Source organism: Rana temporaria, chromosome 13, assembly GCF_905171775.1.
Source record: "Rana temporaria chromosome 13, aRanTem1.1, whole genome shotgun sequence".
In the NCBI taxonomy this organism is placed as follows: Eukaryota; Metazoa; Chordata; class Amphibia; order Anura; family Ranidae; genus Rana; species Rana temporaria.
In genome coordinates this window covers 98,371,286-98,384,952 of record NC_053501.1, presented here as the reverse complement: position 1 = coordinate 98,384,952, position 13,667 = coordinate 98,371,286, and the positions used below count along the sequence as shown (strand labels likewise).

At 41.8% G+C, this 13,667-nt stretch overlaps 1 protein-coding gene and 1 long non-coding RNA gene across 2 annotated transcripts in view; one reads left to right on the top strand and one right to left on the bottom strand.

The window, feature by feature from the left end:
* Nucleotides 1-232: 232 nt before the first annotated feature.
* LOC120920088 (astacin-like metalloendopeptidase) overlaps nt 233-13,667 on the bottom strand; it is a 31,223-nt gene continuing 17,788 nt past the window's right edge. The window contains exons 11-14 of the mRNA XM_040332002.1: nt 6,148-6,426; nt 4,767-4,780; nt 2,955-3,165; nt 233-420 (exon numbers count right to left, since the gene is read on the bottom strand). Coding sequence (XP_040187936.1) covers nt 413-420; nt 2,955-3,165; nt 4,767-4,780; nt 6,148-6,426 — 512 coding nt within the window. The 3' untranslated portion in view covers nt 233-412. The remainder of the gene's footprint in view (nt 421-2,954; nt 3,166-4,766; nt 4,781-6,147; nt 6,427-13,667) is intronic.
* LOC120920206 lies at nt 10,807-12,234 on the top strand. Its single transcript, XR_005744695.1, has 4 exons — nt 10,807-10,963; nt 11,354-11,478; nt 11,716-11,909; nt 12,046-12,234. It is a non-coding gene; the product is annotated as an uncharacterized LOC120920206 (long non-coding RNA).

Here is a 13,667-nt window from a genome sequence, read left to right as displayed (position 1 = left end):
GAAACATCAGATCAGACTGTCATATATAGCACAAAGGAAATGGCCAACCACTCCCTCAAAATAATGAGTAGGAAAGGGGAACATAAAGAAATAAAAATTATTACTATGGAATAAATGTAATCAAACTGACACCATTGGACGCCAAAATAAGCTCCCCTGATCCTAACCAAGCCAATCAAGATACCAATCAATAGGTATCAATTTATAAAACAATTATTATATATTTTTTTTGTATTCTTAAATGTGATTGTAAACACTAACATGATCCGATGTGCATTTAACCATTATATAGGCATTTAAAAATGTATGAACTTTTATATTCGTGCTCCTTCAAATTCACATTGTGTCCTGTAGTGATGCTGGCTTCCTTCCAGAACCGGTAGATTTTCTCGTTGTCCCATCTGTTGCTCATCTATTTAACTGTAATCAAAGAGAGGTTAATTTCTGGAAATATTAAAACCATATTTAAATAATACCTAGACCTTTTTGTTTTATGCTTTCTCATTGATCGATAACAAAAAGAAACCAAATAGATTTACATGAATTCATATATTCTGTATTAATGATGCATACTCAACAGGTATCTGCCCATAAGTAAACTTTTAAATATATCTACTAAAAATAAAAAAGGGTAAAATTATGATTATTTGCACATTGCGTTGTTATCTTTGCTTGCTTGTTGGTCTTTTTTTTGATACGCTGTAATTCATTAACAGATTTTAATTTCACTAGAGGTCATGTGAATATCATGTCTGCTTAAATGTGGACTATAATGGGTTTTGGTGAATTGCATTTCAATTTCTTTTATATTGCTATTATTTTAATTGTATGAAATCTTTATTTTACATATATACATTTATTATACTGTATGCTGTTTTTAATTATCAGTGTGTTCTCTGCTTGCTGGATTCTCTAATAGGAAAGCCTAGCACCAGTTCTGCACTTGTAAATTATAATGGAAGATCATTCAGCTGTGTGTGTAACCTGAGATCCTGCTATTAAAAACAATATTACATTTTTTATGCAATATGATTTTTTTTATTAGGAAGGTTGAAAGAAATGAGCATTATTATTTTTTTTTGCTCATGATTATAATAAATAACTATAAGCACAGGCAACCTTATTAACAGTCAGTAGTTTTCATGTAGTCAGCCCTGACCATAGACCTGCAAGGTTAGAGAGCAGCGGTCAATCACACTGACTGTGTAGCATAAGAAACCTGGAAGTACAATCTACAACTGTGATGGGCAAAAATGTCTCCCCCTTATGTACACATTGTTAAACATATAGTTAAACATGATTAAAACATACAAGATTTCTAAAACTGTACCACATACTTCTGCCAGCCATAAACAGTTCTTGCTGTACCGACCAAGATTTAAACCATTAATGGGCAGGCTGAATGTTTTTCTCCCGGTAGGGCCCCCCACCAGGAAAAGACAATTGCTGATTCCCCTGTCAACCCGTGGTTGCAGGAAAGAAATTTGCACCGTGTGTGGCCGACCAGTGTTGCCAACCGTCTGTATTTTTATGGACAGTTCGTAAAAAAGGGCACTTTTTTCTCCCTTTCGTAAATGTCTGTGGTTGTGGGAATGTGCCAGTAAAAATTGCCGAGATGGGTCCGGCTTGGAACTGCGCATTGAGATTGGAGGCAGGGGGTGATTATGGCTGCAGTGGCACCGCAGAGGGGGATGGAGGCAGGGGGAGTTTGGAGGCGGGGGGGTGTTAGTGGCAGGGGGTGATTGGAGGCAGGGGGTGTTGGTGGCACCGCAGAGGGTGGGGGATGGAGAGAGGGGATGTTGGTGGCACGGCAGAGGGGATGGAGGCAGGGGACGATGGAGGCAGGGGGCCTGGGGGAGATTGGAGGCAGAGGGAGATTGTGGCACCGTAGAGGGGGGTGAAGGCAGGGGGTGTTGGTGGCAGAGGGAGATGGAGGCAGGGGGTGATGTGACTAAATAATTTGCCCTTATTATATCGAAAATAACAAAAATATGTTTTTGACCTTAATATCTACCTCAAATCACAATGCTATTTGCCTAGCGTATTTGTTTGTAGCCTAAATACTGAAATTTGCACCTAAAAATGTAATTTAGTAACTTTTGTGAAATGGCAGTAAAAACGTGGCTGCTCCAATAAATTTCGGGTGTCATGCCAGTAAATTTCAATCTGGTAGGTTGGCAACACTGTGGCCGACCTAATACAAATAATTATAGTAAGCTTATCATATGTGGGTATATACGGTACATTATATTACCAAAGGTATTGGGACCCCTGCCTTGACATGCACACGATTTTTAATGGCATCCCAGTCTTAGTTAGTAGGGATCAATATTGAGTTGGCCCACCATTTGCAGCTATAACAGCTTCAACTCTTCTGGGAAGGCTGTCTACAAGGCCTAGGAGTGTGTCTATGGGAATGTTTGACCATTCTTCCAGAAGTGCATTTGTGAGGTCAGGCACTGATGTGGATAAGAAGGCCTGGCTCACAGTCACTCTAATTCATCCCAAAGGTGTTCTATTGAGTTGGGGTTAAGACTCTTTGCAGGCCAGTTAGGTTCCTCCAGACCAAACTTGCTCATCCATGTTTTTATGGACCCTGTTTATGCACTGGTACGCACAATGTTGGAACAGAAAGGGGCTATCCCTCACAAATGCGCTTCTGGAGGAATGTTCAAACATTCCCATAGACACCCTCCTAAACCTTGTGGATAGCCTTCCCAGAAGAGTTGAAGCTTTTATAGCTGCAAAGGGTGGGCCAACTCACGGACTAAGACTGGGATGACATTAAAATTCATGTGCGCGTAAAGGCAGGCATCACAATACTTTTGGTAGTGTAAAACTATCAAGGCAATATAATTCAAGATAAATTTTATTTAAAAAAAAATGAGACTTCTATTATCTTATAACGTCCATTTCTGTTATTAGATATAAGCAGATAGAACTGAGTTACTCACAGAAGGTGTAAGAGACTTGGAAGCCCTTTGCCACGGTAGAATCATCACTGTGGAACTCGAGAACCATAGAATTGCCTTTGGAGTTAAACACAGGGATGGTGCGATCCCCACAGAAAGGACCCGTTTGTTTACCATCCATGAAGAGTTTTACATAGTCGTATTCACATAATCCAGAAGACTCTAAATGGAAGTCACTTATGGTCAGAGCAATCTGAAAAATAAATAAAATGATGACTAACATTACAGTGGTGTGTTCATGCAATAAACAAACACATCATTTTTTATGGTATAAAAGCAAGTGAGTATATTGTTGCTTATTATTCAATACGTTTCAGGGTCTTGGCAATTTTCTTATAGAGTAGGCCATCTTTATGTAGAGTAACCATTTGTTTTTTCATATCCTCAGAAAGATCTTTGCCATTAGGTGCCATGTTGAACTTCCAGTGACCAGTATGAGTGAGAGCGATAATACAAAATTTAACACACCTGCTCCCCATTCACACCTGAGACCTTGTAACACTAACAAATCACAAGACACCGGGGATCAAAAATGGCTAATTGGGCCCAATTTGGACATTTTCGCTTAGGGGTGTACTCACTTTTGTTGCCAGTGGTTTAGACATTAATGCCTGTGTTTTTAGTTATTTTGAGGGGACAGCAAATTGACACTGTTATACAAGCTGTACACTCACTACTTTACATTGTAGCAAAGTGTAATTTCTTCAGTGTTGTCACATGAAAAGATATAATAAAATGTAGTGGTGCCCCCATGGGGTCGCTGCATGTTTCAGCTCCACACATCACCCTGCTTGGTCAAACATCCATTTCAGGCACACTTTCTCCAGTCAATGAACAGTGTTTTACTTGTTTTTGTTGTTTTTATTAGGGGATTAAACTTGGATGGGGAAAAGGGACATGGGATGCCCAAATGATGAATCTTTCTTAGTTGAAATTAAGGTAGTTCAATCTAAATTGACAATCAATCCTACTTCACATCTCCACCAGCACACTACTTGAGATCACTTGCTTTCCTCTACTGTCCAATTCTAGATCCTGTCACCATTAGCACATTGTTACGCCTTACTCTGAATAAGTCTTTACATTTTCCTAGTAGCCATTTGCAGTCCCTTCTGTGGTAGCAACCATTTTAGATGAAAATAATAGTTGTGCTAACTGATACTTGGTGGATTACTGATTCCAGCAAGTCCAGTGCCAATCCTGCCTGGCTGCAGCAACTTGACTTCAACAACACCACAGTCTCTCCCTCTGGCTTCACATCCAATCCAGGCATGTCTCTCCCAGAGATTTTCACTGTGCTTCTCACTCACCAAGCCCAGCTCGGATCCCTCCTGAATGACTTGCCCGGCAGTGCTCCCAACTGTCCTCCTCCTGCTCCTGTTCCAGGACATCTTTCAATGACCGTGTAGAGAGAGGCTCCCTCCCACGTCCCGAGCTCCAGACCCAAATTCACCTCCCCAGAAAGGGGGTTCCCTCAAGGGCCACAACGGTCTAACACTCCATCATTCAGTTCTTCTAACCGAAAACTCCTCCTCTAGCAGGCTGACCATGAGTATATATCGGAGGCCTGGCCCCTGCTAATCCTAGTTGGGGATTGGTCAGGGCTTCCAGATACACGCTCACAGCTAGGCCTGTCTAAATTTACCTGCACTGGCTGTAACAAAAACACACTACTCTAGTACCTACCTACCTAAGGTAGAGGATGCTACAAACATATTTACAAAAATGTGAGGAGTGTGGTCACTTTTGAGAGATACTGTATGTGTATTTCCTATTGTCAAGACCTGCACATACTGTATCATAAAAAACTGTTGTGTAACACAATTTCAACAGTGTACAATATGTATTTTAACTTTTGGGACAATAAAGTATCACATTTACCATGCCACACGACTTGTGTGATTATTGCAAACAACAAATGAGGATCTCATGAATAATCAAGCCTTTGGGGGTACACAGTTTACTGTTTCCATGATAAGCAAGGCATGCTAATCAGTTCTCTCCCACTCATGAAAATAATCGATGTAGAATGAGTAATGTTGGGGCCAGGCCTGGGATAGGGAGCTACATGTCCCATAACCTTTCAAATTTCATAGGGCAGTGTCTGTGTTGAAAGATTAGTTTCTCTCTAGATAGGGTGTTGTTAGTTTCAGTGTTCAATTCCTCCAAAGTTGGAGTTTTTGGGGACAACCATTTCTGGGCAATTTGTTTATGAGCCTAAAATAGTACCCTGATGATAGGAATGTATGTGTCCTCTGGTAAGGCAGTCTCCTCTATCATACTCAAAAAGGATATTGGTGAACTGGAGAAAGTGCAGAGAAGGGCAACCAAACTGATAAGAGGCATGGAGGAGCTCAGTTATGAGGAAAGATTAGAGGAACTGAACTTATTCTCTCTTGAGAAGAGGAGATTACGGGGGAATATGATTAACATGTACAAATATATAAGGGGTCCATATAGTGAAATTGGTGTTGAGTTATTCACTTTACGGTCATCACAGAGGACAAGGGGCACTATTTACACCTACGAGAAAAGAGATTTCACCTCCAAATATGGAACTATTTCTTCACAGTAAGAGTTGTGAAAATGTTGAACAGACTCCCTCCAGAGGTGGCTCTGGCCAGCTCAGTAGATTGCTTTAAGAAAGGCCTGGATTCTTTTCTAAATGTACATAATATATAACTGGGTACTAATATTAATAGGTAAAGTTGATTCAGGGAAAATCCGATTGCTTCTCAGGGGATCAGGCAGGACATTTTTCCCCATCCTGTAGCAAATTGGATCATGCTTTGCTGGGGTTTTCCCCCTTCCTCTGGATCAACTGTGGGTATAGGATTGTGTATATGGGATTGTATGATATAATTTTTTATTTATTTATTTTTATGGTTGAACTAGATGGACTTATGTCTTTTCTCAACTAACTCGACTAAGTATGTAACTATTTAACTATTTAATGGATACAAGCCTGGATCTTCTGCCAAGGTTACTTGTATAACCCTGTTTATAATAGTTAGAACTACTTTTCAGTATTGATGGAGTTTGGGGCATTCCCACAACATGTGGATTAGGTTATCTGGGCCACCATTACACTTAGGGCAGAGTGTCTCTGTGACGCCATGCAATTTTCTTTTCCAGATTTTTAGATTTGCTAACAGTGTAATACCCTAAACAATACATTTAGTTTCAATTATTTCAGGCAGGCCCTGGTGAACACTGGTGAATTTGAAGGGGGTTATACATTCAGATTGTAATGTGTCTGTCTTCCATAACATTTTGCTTGTTTGACACTTTAAAGTCCAATAATTAGGGAAAGTCATTGAGGTATCTTGTTTTACCTTATATCCAACAGGAGCTGTGATGGTGAAGTTACAATTTATGTCTGGATTGTAGTGATCTGGGTATCCCGGAGATGTAAAGTTGCCTTGAGAGTTAAAGAAGGTTCCTCCACACTGAACTGTGAGAATATAGATATAGTCAATAAAGCAAGGAGATTTATAATGATGTATAGCATCATTTTATGTTTATGTGTATACTGTATATACATAGTTCATCCTCCCTTTTGGAGTTCCAGGTTGGTCTTAGGCTAGGACCCCACTCTCCAACCCTCATAGCAGGATGCAGACCTAGAGATCGGCCACTCAGGCACCAAATGCTGCTTCAGGGCAGGAAGGGGAGAGAGTCATATGATCTGCCAGAAGCATTTCACAGGGAACTTGTGAGAAAAGAGGAGTGTGGTGATAATAACTTACTGTAGTTGAGGTGGGTGGGCTACCATACAAACCTATTATTTTGTCCTAAATGATGTAAGTACAAAACACAAATTCAGGCTGCTGTATCCACCTTGCTCTCCCCCCACTGCACTGCTTGGGTTTGATGTTTCTTTAGTCTACAAGGTGATAATTATGTTAAAATGCTTACCTTATTTCGCCCTCCCATAGACTTCTTTAATGCTGTACTACTGGTCCTTGAAGCTGCTTCCTTTTGCTACAGGCTCTCAGATGTCATCAAATATAACACAGGATCATCAGTCATGATTGTACGTTAACATGTTGAGTGCTCACCCACATACCAGGACATTGGGGAGAATAGAAGAGTACTGACTACCAGGGTAAGTTTTTGTACTTATTTTATTCCAAACTGCCCTAAGTAAGCAAACATTTAATCCATGCAGTGCTGGCTGGGAAAAGAGAGTCTGGTTCCTGCAATCTACCCTGGAGAAATTTGGGTGACATTGTCAACCTCATAGAAATCCATGGGAATTTGCCAACCTCTTGGTTTTGCAGTAGGGCAGAGAGCAGGCATATACAGCAAAGGAGATTCATTTTTACAGTATGTGATCCAAAATAAGCCAAAGAGGTAAGTGTTAACACTCCTAATGTATACAAATATACACATTGAACAATCTATCAACAACTTTATAGTGTGAATGGTAATTCTGATTTTATATTTATGTAATCGGCTTCATGGGTTACCTCAAAGGTTGCAAACAGAGGTTAGAGGACATCAAACTGTTGTGTCACCGGTCCCTCCTTGGCTCTGTAACTATGATTGATCAATATTTGAAAAGGTTTTTATGGTTGGTTTCCAACACAGACAGTACTGCACCAGTCCTGGTGGTGGGAACTCAATCTCAGACACGTCAGGGGGGTAACAACACTTCTGAAGTCTGTAAGGACATTTAAGGTGACCTGGTGGTGGGAACTCAATCTCTGACTATGTTTACAGAGCCTAATGCAACCGGGGAAGGACCCCCACCTAGAGAACTAGGAGCCACCCCTAAAAACACTCAGACCAAAATGAACCCTGGTCCGATCCCTTTGGGAACTATCCATACAGCCCTAACCCCAATATCTCAAATGAAAATGGGGAAAATAGACACTTTTATGATCAAACAATAAATGCCCAATCACCCTCTGAAGTAGTAGGCTTAGATGTCATCAACCTATAATCTTACAACCTATCAAATTCTGAAACGGAAGTCCTACGATTAGGACTAAGTTTCTGTCCCGCTCAGCCAATTGACAAATTTACACTAGCAAAAGATCTGCATTTGTTCGCTCGGAATTTAACTTATAAGTTTATCTTTGATAATGACCGAGGAAAAATAATTGGCCGAGAGGAGGATATGTACAAAGGATTTAAAGTACAAGACTTTAGAGCACTCAAAATTCTCATACAATTATTGGATGAGAACGAGAGAACGGGGGACCCTGATGACATAGCAACAGAGGAGAATGAACAATTAACTGATAAGACTGTCGAACCTAATAAATTTAGGGCGAAGTCTGAAAAATTCCCAAACCTTCAAACTAGCCCCGCTATTTGGGCGTTCCTCAAACAGACTAAAAAGCAGATCGAGAATTTCCCTTTTTCTAAAGCAAGCAGGAAATCAAACCTATCAATAGAACATCAGGAAGCTCTCCATAAAATAGCTAAGAACAATGAAATCGTAGTAAAACCATCGGACAAAGGTGGCAACGTGGTTGTAATGGACAAGTGCAACTACGTTGCCATGTGTAATAAAATCCTTGACAATAGTGAATGGTACAGGCAGATCCCAAATGAAAGCATAGTAGAATTTATAAATCAATACCAATCTATTCTAGCAGATGCTTTTGAGCACTCATTAATAGACAAGGATCTTTTCGAATATCTTAATGTGAAATGGCCAGTTACCCCTACCTTTTACTCTATGCCCAAGGTACATAAAAACATCAAAAATCCCCCTGGACGACCAATTGTGTCTGGCATTGGTTGCCACACAGAAACGGCAAGTAAATACATAGACTGCCAGCTCCGCCCACATGTTATGGGCTTGCCCTCTTACCTTAAAGACACATTGGATCTTTTAAAAACTGTTGAGGGTATGAATGTCCCAGCTGGTACTATCCTAGCAGCCATTGATATAGAGGCTTTATACTCTAGTATCCCTCACTCCAAAGGTGTTGAAATTATTGCAAGTTTCCTACAAGAGCAGGACAGACACAACTGGAAACTCTGTAGATTTGTCACGTCATTACTGGAACACATTCTTACCACAAATGAGTTTCTCTTTAATGGCTCCACTTACCTCCAGGTACAGGGGGTTGCGATGGGGACTTCGTGTGCCCCATCATATGCCAACCTGTACCTGGGGGGGTGGGAAAGGGAGCTGTTCGCAGATGACGGCACCGCGATGTACCTCTGCCACATCCTTGAGGTACATCGACGATGTCCTAGTCGTCTGGGCGGGCTCAGCCGATCAATTAGCAAACTTTATGCAATACATCTCTCATAACAGCTTTAACTTGAAATTTACGATTCAATCAAGCCCCACGAGTATTCCCTTTTTAGATCTGAAGCTAATTATTGATCCGAATGGTCTCATACATAGTAATCTCTATCGGAAAGAAACGGCAGGGAATACAATCTTGCACTACTCAAGTGCCCATCCCCGCCCGCTGGTAAGAAGTATTCCTTTCGGACAATATTTAAGGATCAGGAGAAATTGTACCAAAGAGGCAGACTTTGAGATAGAATCAAAAGCTCTTTATGAGAGATTGCTTTTGAGAGGCTATAGCAAGAAGGTATTGAGACAAGCCTATCAGAGGGCTAAATTGAAAACCAGAGAAACTTAAATTTTTGAGTCTAAAAGAAAGGAAACCAATTCCACAACTAAGTACATCACTACGTTCAGTGACAATCAAGATGTCTTTCGCCGGATTATAGCCAATAATTGGCATTTCCTTGCGGAAGACCCTGTGGTCTCGAAATATGTGGCAACACAACCAGAAATCGTCTACAGACGACCAAGATCCATCAGAGACAACTTAGTACATAGCCACCTAAGTGTAGGCACAATATCTGCCAATACAGTGGAACAGAAAGGGACCTTCAGATGCGGTCAATGTGATCGATGTCCCTGGGTAAAAGAGGGGAGGGGTTGCCCCCTGCCAAGGGGAGGCTACCATAAATCGAAGACCTATGCGGACTGCACCACGGTGGGGGTTGTGTATTTAGCAACCTGTACCTGTGGTGCGTTCTACATAGGTAAGACAAAAAGACCATTCGCCAAACGTATTCAGGACCATCTGTACTATTTGGAAGCAGGCCTATTATATACACCGATCTGTAATCATGTAGGATTGCAACACAGTTTTGACCCTGCTGTGATTTCATTTTTTGTGTTAGAGGTTATCTCCCCCTCAGAAAGAGAAAATATTACAGCAGGAAACCCGCTGGATTTTCAATCAAAGAGCCACCTATACGCCAGGCTTAAATTCAGCTTTATCCTTTAAACTATTTTTATAGATGAGTTATGGAAATGTCTTCAGGATTAATGACTGATTTTTATATTTATTGTTATTTTTATTTTTACATTCAGAATCAGTATGAATCCAAGCCCAATTCTGCCATCTAGTGGCTATTTTCTGGTATATTTTCTGGTATATTTTTATCTGCAAATTGGTAAAGTGACAGTCTATCAGGTTTTATGTTAATCTGTCTAAATTGATAATCCTCCCTCTGGAGGACTGGTGCATTCATTGAATCGCTGTTTATATTTAATAATGGATGACTTGATGATGCACACTGCCATGTATTATATCACTACGTTATACTTTATATATTTTCTATGTAGAATACCAAATGTGTACTTTCATTCCTTGTCGGCAGACATGTGTGGATCCAGCAATTTGGGTGGGGAACCACTAGGTGGCGCTGTCAGAGCGTCAGCTTTCCAGGCAGTGAAGTTGTTGATCCTGCTGCTGAGGATGGGTTTTCCCATCCATATAGATCGCAGTGCATGTGCAGTGTGGCCGTTTTTGGCCCATCTGCACATGCGCTGGCCAGTCTGGATCCGATGGAAGTGATGTCAGGGGTCATTGTGACCCTTCACTTCCGGGTCGCCCTGGTCATTTAACCACCAGCGTGTGGAGAGTATTCAAACACGCCGGGGATACAGAGACATACAGACATCCAGGGGAGGACTCCTAAAGCTTACACTCACCAAGGTAGGAACCAGGACCTGTCTTTTCTTCTCTTTTATCCTCTCTATGTGGCGCCTGAGCACTGGACTTCTTGAAGTGTGATTTGGAGCCTGGATTAATTGCCTTGCTCTGTTGTCCTGTGCTATTCATACTACTTTATATTATTTTATTGTTTAGGAAACTCCTCCTTATTTGGCCAAGCGTTTTTTCCCTCCTACCCCCTCTTTAATAATTGGGAAATGCTATTATAAGTATACATCATTGCTGATTAAATGACAGCCGGCATTTTCAAGAGCATTATATATCCAGGATCCACACTTCTGTGCTGACCAGCCCCACATATACAGGTTTATTAAATGCAGTATTATCATTTCTGTTTTTAAGACAGCAGTCATAACTATATGAATTATACAGGTTCTGGGACTACCTTCAACATACTGACCTATCTATCATAGCCCCCTAGGGGACTGGTCTCCCCAGAAATCTGTGTCCATTACCTGCCCCTATGATTATCTAGGTGGTTTTAAGTGCAATAGCAGGTATGTAAGATTTGTTTTTCTAACTTTTTGCTTTGATGCGGCTTTTTCTTTTCTTTGCTATGCATTATTAATGGGAGAAACTCTATATATATTTATATGGTGACTATGATCAGTATTTATAGGTATGCTATTTAACACTAGCAAACTATTGCCATGCATTTATACATTAATATGTATGATTTCGTAGACTCATACACATATGACCTTTACTAGCTGTCACCATTGTTACTCTTATAGATTTCTTTGCTATACCTACCTGCCAAAATCACCAGGGGAACGACTTCACTATAAACCCTGCGGTTCTGACTCCCGCAGGGGGTTAAGCTGCAGCTCGGACAAGCTTCCACCTTGTGACCATTTCTATCTCCTCCCCCCCCCTTGTTGTATCCCATTTGTCTTCGCTGACATGGTTTGTTATTCCACAATTGTTGGTGAGCATACATCTATTATTATGATTATTATTATTATTACTTTTTACTGCTTTGTATTAATATAAGAATAAATGTATCCTATGCCCGTTAAACATTATATGTGATTAATTTGTTTTCTTGTTTCACATATTATCAGATGAGAATGTATTGTAGATGAATGCGGCGCCCAGAAGACGCTCCCTTTTGCGAAACATGTTGGCGACTAGCATCTAACTCATCTAACTTTCATGTGCATCTCGTCTGTAACAGGGCAACCAATGATTTTATCATTGCATTCTAAATGTTTTCTTTTATGTATTTAAATACATTTTGATATTTTTCTATACAAATGTTATACCTGTTATCATTGGCTCACCTACCCCTGACACGACAGTCCTATATCACTAATGCGGTTTCTATACCGACTCAGTTGTTTTTTGTTCTTATGATTGATCAATGTCTTTCTCTGAACACTTTCTCTACCATTAAAATAAATCAGGGGGGGCGTGGCCTGGCGCATGGCGGAGTAAGAAGCTGATCTGTGAGCTCCCGCACACACCGCGCTCAGGAACGGCTTTACGACCGATTACACACCACATCTCAGGTCGGTAATGGGCAGGAAGGGAGGGGGAGACACTCACCATACCCCCGATCCGGGAAGGGACGGCGATATTGATCGCTTTTTCCACAAAATCCGCCCGGAGCAGCGTGACCCCCCTCCATCCAAGATGGCGACGGCCCGTTCTGCAGGGACACACTCGGCCTCCCAGGGCTCCTCTTCCCATAAGTCCTCCTCGACTATGAGAACCAGACAGCGGGCCATCTCACCCCCTGAATCGGATGCGGGCTCGACCCGATCAGCCTGCCATTCCCCAGAATCACACCGCTCATATGGGGGCTGGGATCTTGAGGCCTACATAAAGGCCTTACCAACCAGGCATGACTTTGAGGCCTGTGTGCAAAGGCTAGAGCGCTCATATAAGCAGGAGATGGCTGAGCTTAGAAGGGATGTCACACACAGGCTGGAGGAGGTGGAACAAAGTGTGGAAGAAACAGTTACCACGCTGCAGGCTCATGAGGTGATCCTAAATGAACACACAGCCCAGATCCAGCAGCTTATGCTGTCCCAAGACGAACAGGAAAATAGGGCCAGGCGCAATAACATACGCATCCGCGGCCTCCCTGAAACAGTTGAAATCAAAGATCTGGCCCCAGTAGTCATTGGTATCTTTAATGAACTGTTGCAGAAAGATAAAGAAGACCCAATAGAGCTGGATCGGATCCACAGAGCGCTGGGGCCTAAGAATCCCAACCCAGACTATCCCAGGGATGTGATTTGCAGAGTTCATTTCTACGCCATTAAGGATGCCATAATGCAGGCTGCTCGCACACAGGAATCTGTTTATTTCAACGAAACTCGCATTCGCCTTCTACCAGACGTGTCTAAGCTGACTTTAGACCTCCGCAGAGCACTGAAACCCCTGACCGGGGCGTTGCAGGCTAAACAAATTAAATACCGGTGGAGCTTCCCTTTTCAACTATCTGCTTCCCACGATGGGAAATCAGCCTTCTTCCGAACCCTTGGAGATCTCCCCAAGTTTTTGGGTACCTTTGAACTGCCGCAGATACCCCTGCCGGACTGGCCCCTGAAAGCCGCAACCCCCGGATTCCAGCCCTCCTCCGGATGGAAGAGACAGTCTAAGAAACCCAGACGCTCCAGGGCGGAGGCCCCCCCACCGCCAATTGATTGAGGGAAGGAGCCCTCGGTCTAAATTTATC